Raw genomic sequence first — 21564 nt, 5'->3', positions numbered from 1 at the left:
CACAAAAAAAAAAAAAGTGCTTCGGGGGGGGGGGGTGGACCAGCAGTTAGTGTAATGGCTTTGTCGCTGGACTCCCATGTAGTTGACCGTGGTTCGAGTCCTGGACCCGGTAGCTTCTCACACTGGCCCATGTGCGTGCGTGCCCAAGATTCCGAGAGGAGAATGGAGGAGAAGGGATTGCGGTGTGGCAACCTGCCCTGGGGGGGGGAGGGGCAGTGATATCTCGCTTTCTGTCTCTGTCTTTCTGGCGAGTGCACGCACCCTATAGCTAAAAATCTCTCCAAAAAAAAAAAAAAAACTATAGAGATGGGTTGTTGGGAAAGTCACATTGCATTTACACAGAAAAATATGCAAGACTTTTCCAACAACCTAATATCTACTACACGCACTAAATGTCTGTAACTAAAAATAATTAGAAAAAAAAAGAATACCCAAATACTGATATGAAATGAGAAACTCAACAAATCAAAGCTCTCCAAAAAAAATAAACTTCACTCAGGTCAGCATTTCATTGGTGAAGGCAAATACAGTGGCAATGACAAACAGAGTTGTTGCCCACACAGAAGTACTTAAAATATTTAGATGATACATTCTAAATGACTTCTTAATATACAAATTTCTAAAACATAGTTATAGTTTGGGGAGAGCTTTGTATGCATATTTGTATCTCTGAATTTGTTGCTTGTTTTGACCAGTGAAAAACCAGATCAATAAATCAAGAAACTAAAAACAATACTGAATCTGTAATACGGATTTCATGACATCCAAAAAGTTGTACTGAAGCTATTATTTAAAATTTTTACAAAGCAATCATTCCTAATACATTAACAAGGTGTAATGAACATTTTGCTTTGCTTTTGTCTGGGTAAACATCTGTGTTTATCATTTCTTGTGGTTGTGCCTTTTCTGGTGGGATTCTAATTTAAGAGGGATGTGGTAGGAGTCAGAATTGGGAAATAAAGACATTACAGGCCTTTAACATACAAAATTCAAGGTTCTTAATCTGGACCCACTTACTAAGCATGAATGATGGCTTTTTAATTTGCTACCTGAACAGAATGCCTTTTGGTGGAAGGAAGGAAGGAAGGAAGGAAAGAAAAGAAAGAAAGAAAGAACGAAAGAAAGAAAGAACGAAAGAAAGAAAGAACGAAAGAAAGAAAGAACGAAAGAAAGAAAGAACGAAAGAAAGAAAGAACGAAAGAAAGAAAGAACGAAAGAAAGAAAGAACGAAAGAAAGAAAGAACGAAAGAAAGAAAGAACGAAAGAAAGAAAGAACGAAAGAAAGAAAGAACGAAAGAAAGAAAGAACGAAAGAAAGAAAGAACGAAAGAAAGAAAGAACGAAAGAAAGAAAGAACGAAAGAAAGAAAGAACGAAAGAAAGAAAGAACGAAAGAAAGAAAGAACGAAAGAAAGAAAGAACGAAAGAAAGAAAGAACGAAAGAAAGAAAGAACGAAAGAAAGAAAGAACGAAAGAAAGAAAGAACGAAAGAAAGAAAGAACGAAAGAAAGAAAGAACGAAAGAAAGAAAGAACGAAAGAAAGAAAGAACGAAAGAAAGAAAGAACGAAAGAAAGAAAGAACGAAAGAAAGAAAGAACGAAAGAAAGAAAGAACGAAAGAAAGAAAGAACGAAAGAAAGAAAGAACGAAAGAAAGAAAGAACGAAAGAAAGAAAGAACGAAAGAAAGAAAGAACGAAAGAAAGAAAGAACGAAAGAAAGAAAGAACGAAAGAAAGAAAGAACGAAAGAAAGAAAGAACGAAAGAAAGAAAGAAAAGAAAAGAAAAGAAAGAAGAACAATTTCTTTCATTTGAAATCTTCTGTTCTATGGTCAATTTTTAATCATAAGGTTAAATGTACTACATGCACACATTTATGTATTTGAAAAGATGGAGAAATAGCAAATTATGTACTGATAAAAATTGCTTTTGTTGTCAGTAATGTTACTGTAAGAGAGTTTAATGTTTTCTTAATAGCATACGTTAAAGCTATTTCTACGGAACATAAATTGTTTTTCTAAAGAACAATTTCATTCTTATAAAATCTGAGGGGGTAAAAATCCTTACTCTTTATCTGTATCTCCTTCACTTTCTTCTTCATGATCAAAGCTCCAATTATTTTTAAAACCTCCATCTCTTTTAGACTCTGATCTAGCCAAAGCTGAAATAAAAACAAACTGAGATAAGTATCCATAATAGAGCTATTGAATAAAAAAACATGAACATCTCCCAAGATCTTTGATGATTTTAAATTTGTTTTCAATTTACTTGCCCTTTGACTATTTTTTGTAAAATCATATTTCATCCAAAGAGAAAAAGAATACATTACAAACTGTTTTTGCTAATTTGTAGTCATCTCTATATAAGGGAACTTCAAAAAGTTCATAAAAATAAAAGTTATGAGTTTATTTTGCTGTGAAAATTTATAATCTTTGCAGTTTTTTGGTAATAAGTATTTTCTATAAATTTTCTGAAGTTCCTTCATACATGTGTCTGCTACAAAACAACGCTCCTATTAACTAAGACATAATAAAAATGGGGGAGGAAATGTATAAGAAATATAAAAATCAATCCTAAATTCTAATCTTTGACCACTGAATTCTAGAAACTCATAGCTATAGTTTAATTGTCTTATCCATGAGAACTATATCCAGACCACCACCCTGAAATTCAATCTCTGCTGTTTAACAGAAGAAAAACAAAATGAGGGTTTTGGGTTTTTTTTTTTTTTTAATGTTGACAAAAATATGCTAACTTGATGACCAGAAAAAGACTCTAGATCAGATCACCATACATGCTCGTTATACATTTAGAGGTTTTCTGTAAGTGCATGGCCAAAACTCCCTGAAGCCATAAACACACAGAAAATGGGATTTTACAGAAATAAATGAAGTTTTAAATCTGGCATTTGTCTTCGAGTCATGACAAAAACCTGATGTTTTAGATCATGGGCTTCACAAAGATTAAGTTTGGGGCACCAAGAAGATGAAAGGTCAGACCGAAAACCAGAAGACCTAAAGGGCAATACACTCCAATGGGGGGAAGAAGGGGAAAAAAAAAAAAAAAAAAAACCAAGAAAATAAAACAAAAACTCACTAAAGAAAAAGACAATGGGGATAACTGTGATGTCTTATCCTTGACTTTGGGTTTTTGTGTCAAACTAAAGACAATTAAAGCTATCCAATCCATGGTTAGCACTATGGTCTCATTCCCCTTCAAAATTTCCATGTTGAAATTTCAGTCTCCATGGTAATGGTAAGATGTGGGGCCAGGGTCAGTTGAGGCATTTAACTCCCACACAACTGACTACAGTTTGAATCCTGGACCTAGGGGCATGCTTTCTCAACTCACCACCCCTCCCCCACCAGTCTCACTCTAGTGAGTGCATGTACCCTATAGAAATTAAAATAATGATAATGAAAAATAAATAATTATTTTAAAAATAAATAATGATATGGGTCCTTTGCAAGGTAATTAGATCCTGAGGACTGAGTCCTAAGGACTGAAATTAGTGACTTTATAAAAGAGGCCCAAGGGAAATTTTTTCCCCTTTGTACCATGTGAGGACAAGCCAGGAGCTGCAATCAATTAGAAATAGAGCCTTTACCAGACACCACATACGACCACTTGATTTGACTTCCCACTCTCCAGAACTGTGAGAAATAAATTTCTGTTGTTTAAAATCTATCAAATGTGTTTTAAAATGTGTTTTATTATACCAGCATACCCTAATCCAGGGAATTCCTCATCATAAGCCCATAAATACCAAGGCTTGCAAAAATTTTCCACAGCCAATGTGGCCCAAAAAAGTACATAATTAAAACAGCCCCACAGGGGCAGCAGGTGGCATAGTGGTTAAGGTGCTGGGATCCCACATGGTTTGACAGATCAAGTCCAGGAGCTGGCAGCTTGAAACTCATTCTGAGTGCATGTGCATGCGTGTGTGTCCAAAATCCCAAGAAAAGGGGAGGAGAAGTGATGGTGGTGAGGCCATTCCTCCTTAGGAGTGATCTGCTACTTTCTGTCTTTCTGTTTCTCTGGTGAGCACATGTGCCCTATAGCAAAAATCTTGCTTTAAAAAACAAAAACAAAAACAAAACGGAGCCAGCAGGTGGTGTGGTGGTTAAGGGGCTAGACTCCCACACAATCTACCATGGTTTGAGTCCTGGACCTGAAGGCTTGCATGCGCACTCGCTCGCGTGCACACTCTCTCTCTCTCTCTGTCTCTCTCTCACACACACATACACACACCCTATAGCAAATTAAAATAATAAATAAAATTTAATTACTTTAAAAAGTCCCACATAAAAAGATGCTCAACAGCGTATTTCCATTACAGAAATGCAATCAAAACATCTTGCCCTTTAAAATGGCTGTTATTTTTTAAATGGAAAATAACAAATATTGGCTAGGACGTGGAAAAATTGTAATTTCTGTGCAGTGTTGGTGGGAATGTAAAATAGTGCAGCCATTCCAAACAAATGTCTGGCGGTTCTTCCAAAAGTTAAACATAGAATTACTATATGATCCAGCAATTTCATTTCTAGGTATATACCCAAAATCACTGAAAATATGTACTCTAAAAGATACCTGTACACTAATTTCATAGTAGCATTATTTAGAATAAGCTGAAAGGTGGAAACAACCCCAATGTCTCAACAGATGAACTGATAAACAAAACATGGTATGTGTATATATGTGTATGCACACACACAAAATGATTACTCAACCTTAAAGGAATGAAATTCGGATGTATGTTATAACATGGATAAACCCCAAAACATTATACTGAGTGAAAGAAGCCAGACACACAGAAAAACAAATATTTCGTGATTCCTCTTACATGAGGTACCTAGAATGTGTAAGTTCCATAGAGACAGAACGTAGAATAAGTCACCACGGGTTGAGGGGGATTATTGATGGGCATATCTATTTTATTGCACTTTGCTTTATTGTGCCTTGCAGATACTACAAATTTTACAAATTGAAGGTCTGTGGCAACCCATGTTGAGCAAGTCCATTAGTGCTACTGTTTTCAACAGAATGTGTCCACTTTGTTTCTGTGTTACATTTGGGTAATTCTTGAGTATTTCAGTTTTTCATTATTATTAATGTTATTGTATCTGTTATAGAGATCTGTGATCAGTGATCTTTGATGTTACTACAGTAACTGTTTTAGGGCACCATGAACCATAAAATGGAGGATTTAATAAAAATTGTGTTCTGTCTGCTCCACCAACTGGTCATTTCCCCCATCACTTTATCTCTCCTCAGGCTGCCCTATTCCTTGAGACACAATGATGTTTAAATTAAGCAAAGTGATAACCCTACATAGGCCTCTACGTGTTCAAGTAAAAGTACGAGCTGCACATTTCTCACTTTAAATCAAAAGCTAGAAATGATTAGGCTTAGTGAAGAAGGAATATGGAACGCTAAGATAGGTCAAAAACAAAGTCTCTTGTGGCAGCCTGCTAAACTGTGAATTTAAAGGAAAACCTCTTGAAGAAAAATAAAAGTGCTACTCCAGTGAACACATGGATTTGTTAAGACGAAACAGCTTTATTCTTTTTATTTTTAATGTTTTTGCCATTGGGTGCTGTGCACTTACCAGAGAGAGAGAGTATGAGACAGAAGTGAGAAATCACCCCTTGGGGGGTGGGGATAATGGGTCACTCCACAATCCCTTCTCCTCCCTTTTCCTGCTCGGATTCTTGGACACACACACACACACACACACACACACACACACACTTGTGCCCGGATGATTTTCAGGTTGCCAGGTCCAGTATTCGAACTGTGGTCAGCCATGTGGAAGTCCAGCACCTTAACCACCATGGTACCTGCTAGTGCCCAGCCTTATTCTTTTTTTTTTTTTTTTTTTGGAGAGGTTTTCGTTATAGGGCGCATGCGCTCGCCAGACAGACAGAGAGAGACAGAGAGACAGAAAGCGAGAAATCACCCCCCAGGGGGGATGGTCACGCCGCAATCCCTTCTCCATTCTCCTCTTGGGATCTTCGGCACGCACACACACGCGCCTGGCGTGAGTTTTAAGCCACCAGGTCCGGGACGCGGACCACGGTCGACTACATGGGAGTCCAGCGACATAGCCATTATGCTAACTGCCGGTTCCCCATGCCCAGCCTTACTCTTAATATGAAGAAAGTTTTGATAGTCTGGATAGAAAAATCAAACCAGCCACACATTCCCTTAGCCAAAGCCTAATTCGGGAGCAAGGACCTAACTCACCAATTCTATGAAAACTGGGAGATTAGGAAGTTTCAGAAGTTTGAAGGTAACAGGTTGATTCAGGAGGTTTTTAAGAAAAGTTGTTGGGGCCACCAGGTAGTATGGTGATTAAGGCACTGGACTCCCACATGGCCACCTGCAGTTCAAGTCTCAGACCTGGTGGCTTGAAAAATCACACTGGGTGCATGTACATGTGTCCAAAATCCCAGGGCAGCGGAGAAGGTACTGTGGCATGACCATGACCATCCCCTATGGGGAGTGATTTCTCACTTTTCCTCTCTCTCTCTGGTGAGCGCACTTGTCCTATGGCAAAAACCTTATTAAAAAAAAAAAAGGGGGAAAAGACGTTGTCTCCATAACATAAAAGTACAAAGTGAAACAGAACATGCTGCTATAAAAGCTGTAAATCTTGCTAAGATAACTGATGAAGGTTAAACAATTTCAATACTGATGAAATGCTCTTTCATCATAAGAAGACGCAATCTAGGTCTTTCACAGCTATAGAGGAGAGTCCGTCCCCTGACTTCAAAGCTTTCAAATACAGGCTAACCTTCTTGTTAGGGGCCAATGCTCATTTACCATTCTGAAAATCCTGGGGTTCTTAAGAATTATGCTAAACCTACTCTTTCTGTGCTCTATCAATGATACAAAGCCTAGATAAGAGCATAACTCTTGACAGCATGGTTTACTGAATATCTCAAGCCCACTGTCAGAAAAAAAGATTTCTTTCAAAATGCTACTGCTCACTGACAATGCACTTGGTCACCAAAGAGCTCTAATGGAGATATACCAAAAGATTAATGTTTCATACATGCTAACACAATAACCATTCTGTAGCCCATGGACCAAGGAGTCATTTCAACTTTCGAGGCCCATTATTTGAGAAATACATTTTTAAAAGGCAGTAGCTATCATAATTACTCTAATGGACCTGGGCAAATAAAACTGAAAAACTTCTGTAAAGAACTCACAATTATAGATACCACTATGAACATTTGTGACTTGGGGCCAGTAGGTGGCATGGAGGTTAAGGCCGCTGGAATCCCATATAGCTGACATATGATTTGAGTCCTGGATCTGGTAGCTTGAAAACCACATTAGGCACATGACAGAAGGCAAAAATCCCAAGAGGAGATTAAAGTAGAAGGATTACTCCATGGCCATTTCCCCCTGGGACTGGAAGGGGAGCTTTTTACACACACACAACACACACACTTCCTCTACCTCTGGCAAGCACATACACCCTATAGCAAGTTAAAAGAAAAGCAGTAGTAGTAGTGACACCCTAGTTGCATCAAGCACACTTATAACCAGATCTTGGTTTCTAAATACCATTCTCTTCAATAAAAGGAGCTCTCCAGAAATAAACAATTTTAGGTCAGACATAGTAAAAATACAAGATGAACCTAGAGCACCTTATAATATCAGAATTCATGGAGGTACTTTAAAATAAAATATAACAAAAAGATGAACATATGAAAAGCTTATTGAATAAAGAAAGCTGGAACAATTTTAGCAAAAACAAATAATAGCATTGGATTATAATCCTCCAAATAAAATTAATACTCATGAGTTCATACTGATATAAACAAATGATTACATAAGTAAATAAAGAAGGGACACATCCTCCATATAGAAAAATTTTAAATAGTAAATGTACATATGCCCTTGCTCTAAGAGAACTTTAATTCTCCTTCCTTTGGGTATGAGCTGGACTCATCAACTCACTGCAGAACAACAGACCACAAAATGGGGAAAAAACAGATCATGGGCAAACCTGAAAACACCACTGACCAAGGTTAACAACTAGTGATACATGTCTTATTCTTGTCATGTTCCTTTTAATATAGTATAATGAAAAGAGCACTCAACTCTGTGGTTGTTTTCTCCAAAACTCCTAAGTGATTTTGTTCAACAGAGGAAGAAAAAACCTAACTGCCTATGAGGGCATAAAGTCTTTGCTATATGGTGCAGGTGTTTCCCGAGAGCAAACAATAAACAGAAGACTTTAGCATCACCGTAATCAATTAAAGAATTGAATTCATAATTAAGTCTTTCCACAAAAAAATAAAAAGAGCTCAGAAACCTCCACCCATTTAAGACTTTTTAAAAAAGATTGTTTTGGGGACCAGCAGATCGCGTAATGGTAACATCACTGGGCTCACACATAGTCGATCAGGATTTGAGTCCAGGACCTGATGGCTTAAAACTCACAGCTGGTGTGTGAGCAGGCATGCTCAAAATACCAGGAGGAGAATAAAGGAGAAGGGACTGCATGTGGCCATCCTAACTGGAGGGTGAATTCTCACTTTGTCTCTCCAGCAATCATGCGCACACTATAGCAAAAATCTCTCTCAAAAAAAAGTTTTTTGCTATGGGGGCCAGCAGATGGCATGATAATTAAGGTGCTGGACTCCCATATGGCTGACCACTGTTCAAGTTGTGAACCTGGTGGCTTGCTTTCTCACTTTTCCTCTCTCTCTGATCAAATTTAAAAATAATAATGAATAAAATTAAATAAATAATTCTTAAAAAAAAAGAAAAAGATTTTTTTGCCATAGGGTAGGTGCACTTGCTGGAGAGAGAAGTGAGAAAAGAGAGAAATGGCCAGAGCGCAATCCCTTTTCCTTTGTTCTCCTCTCAGGATTCTGGGCACCGTGTGTTTTTCCAGGCTACCAGGTCTGAGACTTGAATAGCAAACGTGGAGTCCGCCATGAAGGATCCAGCAACTTAACGACCACGTCGCTGCTGGCCCCTTGCAGAGTTTTAAGAAATAGTGAGGGGTCCAACAGATGGACTATGATGTAGCCATTTTCCCGGGGAGGGGGGGTTCTCACTTTCTGTCTCCTTGTCTCTCTGAGTCTACGGTGAGAGCACGCACCCTATAGCAAAAACCTCTCAAACAACAAACAAAAAAAGAGAAATAGCACCAATCCTATTGAAACTAAAGAAATATTTATGGGACCAGCAGGTGGCATGGTGGTTACGGTGCTGGACACTTGCACATGGCTGACCATGGTTCGAGTCCTGGACCTGGTGGCTTGCTTTCTCACTTTCCCTCTTTCTCTCTCTCTCTATCTCTCTGATCAAATTAAAATAAAATGAATAAAAGTAAATAAATAATTCTTTAAAAAAAAAAAAGAATTTTTTAAAGAGAGATTTTTGCTATAGTGCATGTGACTTGGCCAGAAAGACAGAGGGAAAGGAGAGACAGAAAGTGAGAAATCACCCCCCCCCCGGGGGGGGGAGATGGCCATGACTCAATTTCTTCTCCTCCACTGTCCTCTTGGGATCTTGGGCAGGCCCGCACATGCACTGGGTTTGGGTTTTAAGCTACTGGGCCCAGGACTCGAACTGCGGTCAACTATGTAGGAGTTCAATGACAACCATTATACACGATCTGCTAGTCCCTCAGAAAACTTCTAAAAATAAAACTTTGCAGTTCATTTTATAAAGTCAGAATATTCAATCCCAAACTTGACAATAACATTCAAGGGGGACCCAGCAGGTGGTGTGGTGGTTAGACACTGAACACTCCCACAGGGCCAATCACGGTTTGAATCCCAGATCTGGTGGCTTGCTTTCTTGCCACACCAAGGGGGACCCAGCAGGTGGTGTGGTGGTTAGACACTGAACACTCCCACAGGGCCAATCACGGTTTGAATCCCAGATCTGGTGGCTTGCTTTCTTGCCACACCCCACTCCTGTCTCTCTCTGGTCAAATTAAAATAAATGAATGAATAAATAAAATTAAATAATTCTTTAAAAAAAATTTTAGAAAGGCAAATTATTGAGCAATCGCACATGATGGCAGGTACAAAACCCAAATATAATAATAGCAAACCAAATCCAATAATAAACAAAGAAAAAGACACTATAACTAAGTAGGGTTTATTCAATATAATATCCAAGAATTCGCATTTGAAAATCATAAATGTAATTTACAATCCCTATTCACAAGGAAACAAACCACAGAATTTTCTTAATCTAATAGGGTAACTACAAAACTTTTCAGTAAATGTCATACATTCCCCATGCAATAAGTTACCAATAAGTCTATATGATTATGTAATAAAAGTCTTAGCTGTAAGAAAAGGGTAGAAAATGCCTATGAAGGGTGAGAGAGAAAAGTAAGAAGAAATCTTACGTACAGAACTCCAGAAAGGTTAAAAAGAGAGAGACAGAGAGAGATAGACAGACAGACAGACAGTGGGTATACCTGACAGGAAGAAAGAAAACTTTTATTAAAATTTTTTAATTTAAAAGAACACATATCTAGGGACTAGCAGATGGCATAATTGTTAGTCACTGGACTCCCATGTAGTCGACCATGGTTCAAGTCCCAGACCTGGCGGCTTGAGACTCACGTCAGGCATGTGTGCCCAAAATCCCAAGGGGAGAATGGAGGAGAGGGGACTGCAGCATGGCTTCTCCAGGGCGGGACGCATGCGCTCGCCAGACAGACAGAGAGAGACAGAGAGACAGAAAGCGAGAAATCACCCCCCAGGGGGGATGGTCACGCCGCAATCCCTTCTCCATTCTCCTCTTGGGATCTTCGGCACGCACACACACGCGCCTGGCGTGAGTTTTAAGCCACCAGGTCCGGGACGCGGACCACGGTCGACTACATGGGAGTCCAGCGACATAGCCATTATGCTAACTGCCGGTTCCCCATGCCCAGCCTTACTCTTAATATGAAGAAAGTTTTGATAGTCTGGATAGAAAAATCAAACCAGCCACACATTCCCTTAGCCAAAGCCTAATTCGGGAGCAAGGACCTAACTCACCAATTCTATGAAAACTGGGAGATTAGGAAGTTTCAGAAGTTTGAAGGTAACAGGTTGATTCAGGAGGTTTTTAAGAAAAGTTGTTGGGGCCACCAGGTAGTATGGTGATTAAGGCACTGGACTCCCACATGGCCACCTGCAGTTCAAGTCTCAGACCTGGTGGCTTGAAAAATCACACTGGGTGCATGTACATGTGTCCAAAATCCCAGGGCAGCGGAGAAGGTACTGTGGCATGACCATGACCATCCCCTATGGGGAGTGATTTCTCACTTTTCCTCTCTCTCTCTGGTGAGCGCACTTGTCCTATGGCAAAAACCTTATTAAAAAAAAAAAAGGGGGAAAAGACGTTGTCTCCATAACATAAAAGTACAAAGTGAAACAGAACATGCTGCTATAAAAGCTGTAAATCTTGCTAAGATAACTGATGAAGGTTAAACAATTTCAATACTGATGAAATGCTCTTTCATCATAAGAAGACGCAATCTAGGTCTTTCACAGCTATAGAGGAGAGTCCGTCCCCTGACTTCAAAGCTTTCAAATACAGGCTAACCTTCTTGTTAGGGGCCAATGCTCATTTACCATTCTGAAAATCCTGGGGTTCTTAAGAATTATGCTAAACCTACTCTTTCTGTGCTCTATCAATGATACAAAGCCTAGATAAGAGCATAACTCTTGACAGCATGGTTTACTGAATATCTCAAGCCCACTGTCAGAAAAAAAGATTTCTTTCAAAATGCTACTGCTCACTGACAATGCACTTGGTCACCAAAGAGCTCTAATGGAGATATACCAAAAGATTAATGTTTCATACATGCTAACACAATAACCATTCTGTAGCCCATGGACCAAGGAGTCATTTCAACTTTCGAGGCCCATTATTTGAGAAATACATTTTTAAAAGGCAGTAGCTATCATAATTACTCTAATGGACCTGGGCAAATAAAACTGAAAAACTTCTGTAAAGAACTCACAATTATAGATACCACTATGAACATTTGTGACTTGGGGCCAGTAGGTGGCATGGAGGTTAAGGCCGCTGGAATCCCATATAGCTGACATATGATTTGAGTCCTGGATCTGGTAGCTTGAAAACCACATTAGGCACATGACAGAAGGCAAAAATCCCAAGAGGAGATTAAAGTAGAAGGATTACTCCATGGCCATTTCCCCCTGGGACTGGAAGGGGAGCTTTTTACACACACACAACACACACACTTCCTCTACCTCTGGCAAGCACATACACCCTATAGCAAGTTAAAAGAAAAGCAGTAGTAGTAGTGACACCCTAGTTGCATCAAGCACACTTATAACCAGATCTTGGTTTCTAAATACCATTCTCTTCAATAAAAGGAGCTCTCCAGAAATAAACAATTTTAGGTCAGACATAGTAAAAATACAAGATGAACCTAGAGCACCTTATAATATCAGAATTCATGGAGGTACTTTAAAATAAAATATAACAAAAAGATGAACATATGAAAAGCTTATTGAATAAAGAAAGCTGGAACAATTTTAGCAAAAACAAATAATAGCATTGGATTATAATCCTCCAAATAAAATTAATACTCATGAGTTCATACTGATATAAACAAATGATTACATAAGTAAATAAAGAAGGGACACATCCTCCATATAGAAAAATTTTAAATAGTAAATGTACATATGCCCTTGCTCTAAGAGAACTTTAATTCTCCTTCCTTTGGGTATGAGCTGGACTCATCAACTCACTGCAGAACAACAGACCACAAAATGGGGAAAAAACAGATCATGGGCAAACCTGAAAACACCACTGACCAAGGTTAACAACTAGTGATACATGTCTTATTCTTGTCATGTTCCTTTTAATATAGTATAATGAAAAGAGCACTCAACTCTGTGGTTGTTTTCTCCAAAACTCCTAAGTGATTTTGTTCAACAGAGGAAGAAAAAACCTAACTGCCTATGAGGGCATAAAGTCTTTGCTATATGGTGCAGGTGTTTCCCGAGAGCAAACAATAAACAGAAGACTTTAGCATCACCGTAATCAATTAAAGAATTGAATTCATAATTAAGTCTTTCCACAAAAAAATAAAAAGAGCTCAGAAACCTCCACCCATTTAAGACTTTTTAAAAAAGATTGTTTTGGGGACCAGCAGATCGCGTAATGGTAACATCACTGGGCTCACACATAGTCGATCAGGATTTGAGTCCAGGACCTGATGGCTTAAAACTCACAGCTGGTGTGTGAGCAGGCATGCTCAAAATACCAGGAGGAGAATAAAGGAGAAGGGACTGCATGTGGCCATCCTAACTGGAGGGTGAATTCTCACTTTGTCTCTCCAGCAATCATGCGCACACTATAGCAAAAATCTCTCTCAAAAAAAAGTTTTTTGCTATGGGGGCCAGCAGATGGCATGATAATTAAGGTGCTGGACTCCCATATGGCTGACCACTGTTCAAGTTGTGAACCTGGTGGCTTGCTTTCTCACTTTTCCTCTCTCTCTGATCAAATTTAAAAATAATAATGAATAAAATTAAATAAATAATTCTTAAAAAAAAAGAAAAAGATTTTTTTGCCATAGGGTAGGTGCACTTGCTGGAGAGAGAAGTGAGAAAAGAGAGAAATGGCCAGAGCGCAATCCCTTTTCCTTTGTTCTCCTCTCAGGATTCTGGGCACCGTGTGTTTTTCCAGGCTACCAGGTCTGAGACTTGAATAGCAAACGTGGAGTCCGCCATGAAGGATCCAGCAACTTAACGACCACGTCGCTGCTGGCCCCTTGCAGAGTTTTAAGAAATAGTGAGGGGTCCAACAGATGGACTATGATGTAGCCATTTTCCCGGGGAGGGGGGGTTCTCACTTTCTGTCTCCTTGTCTCTCTGAGTCTACGGTGAGAGCACGCACCCTATAGCAAAAACCTCTCAAACAACAAACAAAAAAAGAGAAATAGCACCAATCCTATTGAAACTAAAGAAATATTTATGGGACCAGCAGGTGGCATGGTGGTTACGGTGCTGGACACTTGCACATGGCTGACCATGGTTCGAGTCCTGGACCTGGTGGCTTGCTTTCTCACTTTCCCTCTTTCTCTCTCTCTCTATCTCTCTGATCAAATTAAAATAAAATGAATAAAAGTAAATAAATAATTCTTTAAAAAAAAAAAAGAATTTTTTAAAGAGAGATTTTTGCTATAGTGCATGTGACTTGGCCAGAAAGACAGAGGGAAAGGAGAGACAGAAAGTGAGAAATCACCCCCCCCCCGGGGGGGGGAGATGGCCATGACTCAATTTCTTCTCCTCCACTGTCCTCTTGGGATCTTGGGCAGGCCCGCACATGCACTGGGTTTGGGTTTTAAGCTACTGGGCCCAGGACTCGAACTGCGGTCAACTATGTAGGAGTTCAATGACAACCATTATACACGATCTGCTAGTCCCTCAGAAAACTTCTAAAAATAAAACTTTGCAGTTCATTTTATAAAGTCAGAATATTCAATCCCAAACTTGACAATAACATTCAAGGGGGACCCAGCAGGTGGTGTGGTGGTTAGACACTGAACACTCCCACAGGGCCAATCACGGTTTGAATCCCAGATCTGGTGGCTTGCTTTCTTGCCACACCCCACTCCTGTCTCTCTCTGGTCAAATTAAAATAAATGAATGAATAAATAAAATTAAATAATTCTTTAAAAAAAATTTTAGAAAGGCAAATTATTGAGCAATCGCACATGATGGCAGGTACAAAACCCAAATATAATAATAGCAAACCAAATCCAATAATAAACAAAGAAAAAGACACTATAACTAAGTAGGGTTTATTCAATATAATATCCAAGAATTCGCATTTGAAAATCATAAATGTAATTTACAATCCCTATTCACAAGGAAACAAACCACAGAATTTTCTTAATCTAATAGGGTAACTACAAAACTTTTCAGTAAATGTCATACATTCCCCATGCAATAAGTTACCAATAAGTCTATATGATTATGTAATAAAAGTCTTAGCTGTAAGAAAAGGGTAGAAAATGCCTATGAAGGGTGAGAGAGAAAAGTAAGAAGAAATCTTACGTACAGAACTCCAGAAAGGTTAAAAAGAGAGAGACAGAGAGAGATAGACAGACAGACAGACAGTGGGTATACCTGACAGGAAGAAAGAAAACTTTTATTAAAATTTTTTAATTTAAAAGAACACATATCTAGGGACTAGCAGATGGCATAATTGTTAGTCACTGGACTCCCATGTAGTCGACCATGGTTCAAGTCCCAGACCTGGCGGCTTGAGACTCACGTCAGGCATGTGTGCCCAAAATCCCAAGGGGAGAATGGAGGAGAGGGGACTGCAGCATGGCTTCTCCAGGGCGGGAGTGTGAGCACACGTGCTGTACAGCAAAAATCTCTCTTTAAAAAACAAAAACAAAAACAAAAAACAGGGACCAGCAGTTAGAGTAATGGCTATGTTGCTGGACTCCCGTGTAGTCAACCGCGGTTTGAGTCCCGGACCTGGTGGTTTAAACTCACACCGGGCGCATGTGCATGTGTGCCCATGACACCAAGAGGAGAACGGAGGAGAAGGGATTGCGGCGTGGCCGTCCCCCGGGGGGTGATTTCTCACTTTCAGTCTCTCTGTCTCTTTCTATCTTTCTGGCTAGCACATGCACCCTATAGCAAAAACCTCTCCAAAAACAAAACAAAACAAAACAAAAAACAAAAACCCACATATTTAGTAGTAAGTTAACCAATAAATGTGTTAGGAAGGATGCAATGCCGAAGTCATTACTTGGGGCAGCCTTGTAGCATAGCACTTAAACCACTGTTGTGTAGGAAGCTGGAGCCCACTTAGCCAACTGTGGTTCAAATCATGGCTTCAGTGGCTTGAAAAACATGCTGCATCCATGTATGCGTATGCCCCAAATCCTGATAAAATGGAGAAATGTAGGATAAAGGACCGCAGCATGAGTGTGTCCCACTGAGTGGTTTTCTCTGGGGAGTACGCACTCCCTCTGTCAGTTAAAAAAAAAAAAAAAGGTAACAACAAGGCATGAAATGGATGCTAAAACTAGTGTGTGAAATCTGATGAGAAACAGCATATTTACATTGTCTCAAAGTATCTCTCCATACAGCATTTATCAATTATGAAAGGAATAAAGTAATTTTTAGTGAAAAGAAATCTAGAAGATCACTTTAACTAAGTCATAAAGTAATTCCATTAGTAATAGGACAAACTGATAACATGGCCCTCCAGATATTATATGCTGAGGACAATATTTGGTTATTGGAAAAGCCATGACTTAATTTCTCCATGTTATTATATGTAAATATGTGTCATGAATTTTCCAACCACCCAATACATCACTTCTATGGCATTTCTGATGAGAAGTGCGTAATGTTAATCTAATACTGAAGAAATATCAGATAAGCCCAAATTGAGGGGGGAAAAAAATCAAACTACAAAATCATTATCCTTTTTTTTTTTTAAAGAAAAAAAGTCAAGATCAAAATAGACTTGAAAAGCTATTTCCAGATTAAGAGAGACAAGACAAATAAAATACATGATTCTGTATCGGACACTGAAGCAGAATTTTAGAAATTTTGTTATTAAGGAACATTTTTAGGTTAATAGGTGAAAGTGGACAATTTAAATATTAGATAATAATCTTTTTATCAATAGTAAGGTCCTGATTTCGATAAGTGCACCATAATAACTTAACGTACAGTTCAGGGTCTGGCAGATGGCATAGTGGTTACACTGTTGGACACCCACATGTCTGACCACAGCTTGAGTCCCGGACCTGCTGGCTTGAAAATCATGCTGGCGGTGTGTGTGTATGCCCAAGATCCTGGGAGGGGGATGGAGGAAAAGGGATTGTTGTGATGTGGCCATCCCCCCAGGGAGTGATTTCTCACTTTCCCTCTGACTGTCTCTTTCTCTCTTGCTCTCCAGTGAGGACACACGCCTTATAGTAAAAACTTTTTTTTTTTAAAAGATAATGCATAGTTCAAAAAAGAGGGAGGGGTAGGTAGGACAATGAAGAAATTAGGGGTAAATGTGCAATATATCTAAAATTTATTTTCAAATAATATTTTGTTTTAATTTGCTATATGGTGAATGTCTGCTAGGCAGAGACAGAGAGAAATTAAGAAAGCATGGGAACAGTCATAGTGCAACCCCGTCTCCTTCATTTCTCCTTTTCAGATTTTGGACACACACTTACTTGTGCCTGACATGTTTTTCAAGTTTCTGGGTCCAGGAGTTGAACTGCACACCAGCCATGTCAGGATCTGGTCACCTTAACCACTCCACTAGCTGGCCCTCAAGTGATTTTTATTTTAAGTTATGTGCACATGTATGAAAGAGAAAAATGTCAAAGCACTTGTGGTAAACATTAACATTTAAGGAAATGAGTGAGCAAAATATGGAAATTCTTTGTGTTAGCTGTACAACTCTCCTATATGTGTTAAGATTACTTCAAAATAAAAGTTAAAAAAATTTAAAGAAAACATTAACATATAAATTATGAATCTTCCAATTCTGTTCCCCCAGTGTATATAGTTGATTAGCACTCCCCTACTCTAACATAAAGACTGAAGAAATAAACAAATATTAATAAATAAAAAAGTTTTAACACAGAGGACCAATAAGACCAGAGGGTTTCTTAAATCACAAAAACCACAAGCTGTTAAAAATGACTGCATTAAATAATTCTATTTATAAGAACACATATCTAGGGACTAGCAGATGGTATAACTGTTAATCACTGGACTCCCATGTAGTTGACCATGGTTCAAGTCCCAGACCTGGTAGCTTAAGACTCATGTCAGGCATGTGTGCATGCGTGCCCAAGAGCCCAAGGGGAGAATGGAGGAGAGGGGACTGCAGCATGGCCATCTACCCGGGGGAGTGGAGGGAGAGGGATTTCTCATTTTGTGTCTGGTGAGCACACATGCTGTACAGCAAAAATCTCTCTTAAAAAAACAAACAAACAAACAAACAAAAAAAAACAGGGACCAGCAGTTAGCGTAATGGCTAATTTCACTCTTAAGAAATGAGATAAACAGGGCCAGCCAGGTGGCATGGTAGTTAAAGTGGCTGGATACCACATGGCCAAGAGCACTGTATGAATCCCAGACCTGGCAGCTTGGAAAATATGGTGGGCACATGAGCATGTGTGTCTTGTATTTTGAGAGAACAATAGAGGAGAAGGGACTGTGGCACAGACATCCCTTCTGAGGGGAGATTTCTCATCCCTCCTTCTTTCTCTAAAGTGAGCACATGTGCCCTTTAAAAAAAATAGAGTATATATAAATCTGGTAAGCAATGTATTCTATTCATGTAAATCAACCAGGAGTACCATCTAGACTACATAAAGAATGTCAATATTTCAGACCTGCAGTTGGCATAATGACTATGTTGCTGAACTACCATGTAGTCTAGTCGACTGTGGTTCAAGTCCCAGACCCAATGGCTTAAACTCACGCCAGGTGCGTGAGTGTGCCCAAGATCGGAGTCTAACATGGCCATCCCCCCCGTGGGGGGGTGTGATTTCTTGCTTTCTGTCTCTCTGTCTCTCTCTTTCTGGAGAGTGCACGTGCCCTATAGCAAAAACCTCTCTAAAAAGGATGTCGATATTCCAACATTAAAAAAAAAAAAGATATAAGCAGAGCAAACAAGAGGGAACACAGAAATCAAATGTTGCTTAACAATGAAGATCTAAGAAATACATTGCTAGGCAATTTTGTTATTGTGTGAACATTGTACAAACCCAGATGTGTAGTACAGCTTACTCTACACCTAGGCTTGAGTACAGCCTATAATCAACATAATCTTAACAGACCACCTACACAGTCCAAGATTGATCAAAATACTGTTATGCTGTTAGGTGGCACACAACTATACATGAAAAAGAAAATATGCTCATGAAGTATTTTATTTAGTTTACTGATAAATAACAAGTACACAGAATAGAATCTAACATGACTAGCACTCAACAGTTTGAATGTTAGATGAGCAAAGAGTAATTTTTTAAAATACAAAAACAAAGATAATTCAATCCCACTGTAAGTCAGAATATTATAAATTCAAACTATCATCTGATAACTCCAACAGACTGGCAAAAATGAAAACATCACAGTTATCAAGTGAGTGATGTGTGGAAACAGGAAAATGGAAAAACTACCACTGAAACCACTTTGGAGATAAATTTTGCAAAATCTAGTGAGGATGAAATTCTATATGCTTTAGGACCTGATTATTTCATTGCTAAGGGCTATACTAGCTCAGGTGTTGACCAACTAAGGGCCAGTAAACTCTGGCATGTTCCATGTTTACAAATAAGGTTCAAGAGCTAACAATGGCTTTAAATTCATCTTTCTTTTCTTTTTTTTAAAATTTTGCTACAGGACTCATGCACTTGTCAGAGAGAAAGACAACAAGGGTGAGAAATAACCCCTTCATGGGGGGAATGACCACACTACTCTCCTTCTACTCCATTCTCCTCTTAGGACTTCTTGGGCATGCACAAATCATGTGCCCAATGTGATTTTCAAGCTGTCAGGTCCAGACTCGAACTGCACAGCTGGCCATGTGGGATCCAGCGCCCTAACCTCCATGCCACCTGCTGGCCTGGCTTTTACATTTTTAATAATTGGGGGAAGAAGGACAAATCAACAGAAGAAAAATGTTTCATGATGTATGAAAATTACATGAAATTTAAATGCCAGTGCCCATAAGTAAAAGTGTAAGATATTTATTATCTAGCACTTTATTTAAAAATAGGGTTGCAAACCTTTGTCCTAGAGAATGGACACGTAAGTATGAGGAACCAAACTTTTTAGAAAAGTTAACAGTAGCGATATGAGACATATTAATATGTTCACAATAGCAAAGTATATAATAGTAAAAAGTTGTATACAACCTAAATTTCCACAAGCAGGAGTATTTATACTGTGGAACACTAAATAATGATGATAATAATAAAAGTACTAAAGCTACATTTTTTTCATTGCCATAAGGCACCTGGGATTGCTAGAGAGAGAGACAAAAGGGAGAGTGGGAGAGGGAGAAGGCATCCCTCAATAGGGCATAGTTATTCTGCAATCAATCCCTTCTCTTCCATTTTCTCCAGGATTTCAGGTAGGCACATGTACAAACCCAGTGTGCTTTTCTAGCTGCTGGGGCTGGGCCTGGCTTCCTGAAAAACATGCTAAGAGTTGTGCATGCATGCCCCAAATCCCAAGAGAATGAAGAAAGGATTGCAGCATTGCCATTCCTCCCCACCAAGGGGTGGAGGTACTTTTTTACTTTCCCACTCTTACTTTCTCTAGCAAATACATGCACCCTATAGCCAAAGGAAAAAAATTAAGTTGCACAAAACTAAATACAGTAATATATGATCTATAAAACACTCAAAATAATGATGCATAATAGTACATATTATAGGGGCCAGCATTTGGCCTAGTGGTTAAGGCACTGGACTCTCACATGCCTGACTGTAGTTAAAGCCCAGGTCCAGCAGCTTGAAAATCACACTGGGTGAATGTATGCCCAAAATCCCAAGATGAGAAGGGACTGCAGGCCAGCATGGCCATTCCCCCATGGGGTAATTTCTCACTTTCCCTCACTCTGTCTCTATCTCTGATGAGGGCATGTGCCTATGGCAAAAAAAAAAAAAACTTTAAAAAATAGCACGTATTATACACACACATACATAAAATTACATGTATATGGTTCAGCAACACACAGATGGGAATAAAATATAAAGAAATGCATAGGAATGATAACTACCAAATAAGGACAGTGCTTACATCTGAAGGGGAGGAAGATGCAAAACTGAAAGGATTCATCCCAGTTTAAACAGCATCGGTAATGTTTACTCCTTTGGGCTATGATTGTCTACTAAATTATTCTTTGTATTTCATATAGATATGAAATATATCCTAATAATTTCAAAGTTATTTCTTTCATAAGATTGAGACACAAAGAGAAACAAGCAACCTCAACAGGATGCCCAGGAGCCTTATCAGCGGGGGTTATGGGTGTGCACACCCGGTGTGTACAGATCAACCAAGAAACTGAATCTGCAATCTTTCACATGGATCCAGCATCGCCTCAGCAGGATGCCAATACTGTGCCACTGAGCTAGGCCTCCTAATAATTCTTTTTTTTATTTTTTGGAGAGGATTCTGCTATAGGGAGCATGTGCTCGTCAGAAAGAGAGAGAGAGAGAGGCAGAGAGACAGAAAGCAAGAAATCACCCCCCGGGGGATGGCCACACCACAATCCCTTCTCCATTCTCCTCTCAGGATCTCGGGCACGCATGCACATGCTCCTGTAGTGAGTTTAAGCCACCGGGTCCAGGACTTGAACTGTGTCAACTACATGGGAGTCCAGCAACGTAGCCATTATGCCATCTGCTGGTGCCAGCCTCCTAATAATTTTTAAAGCTTTCACTGATAAGCACCCATAATAACAAATACGATAAAAGACTTTTAAAAAGGACCACTAAGAGAAATGTCAGCTCTGCAACTTAGAAATATAAAACAGTAACAGAAAATACAAAGAGA

General features: G+C 39.1%; 1 protein-coding gene across 1 annotated transcript in view; it reads right to left on the bottom strand.

Annotated features, from left to right (window-relative positions):
- Window positions 1-21564, bottom strand: part of SENP6 (SUMO specific peptidase 6) — a 161896-nt gene that overhangs the window by 118159 nt on the left and 22173 nt on the right. The window contains 1 exon segment of the mRNA XM_027768233.1: window positions 2063-2156. Coding sequence (XP_027624034.1) covers window positions 2063-2156 — 94 coding nt within the window.

Source organism: Tupaia chinensis, unplaced genomic scaffold, assembly GCF_000334495.1.
Source record: "Tupaia chinensis unplaced genomic scaffold, TupChi_1.0 Scaffold145685_1, whole genome shotgun sequence".
Classification (NCBI taxonomy): Eukaryota; Metazoa; Chordata; class Mammalia; order Scandentia; family Tupaiidae; genus Tupaia; species Tupaia belangeri.
Note: the sequence above shows the minus strand (reverse complement) of the source record. Positions and strands in the feature narration are given on the sequence as shown.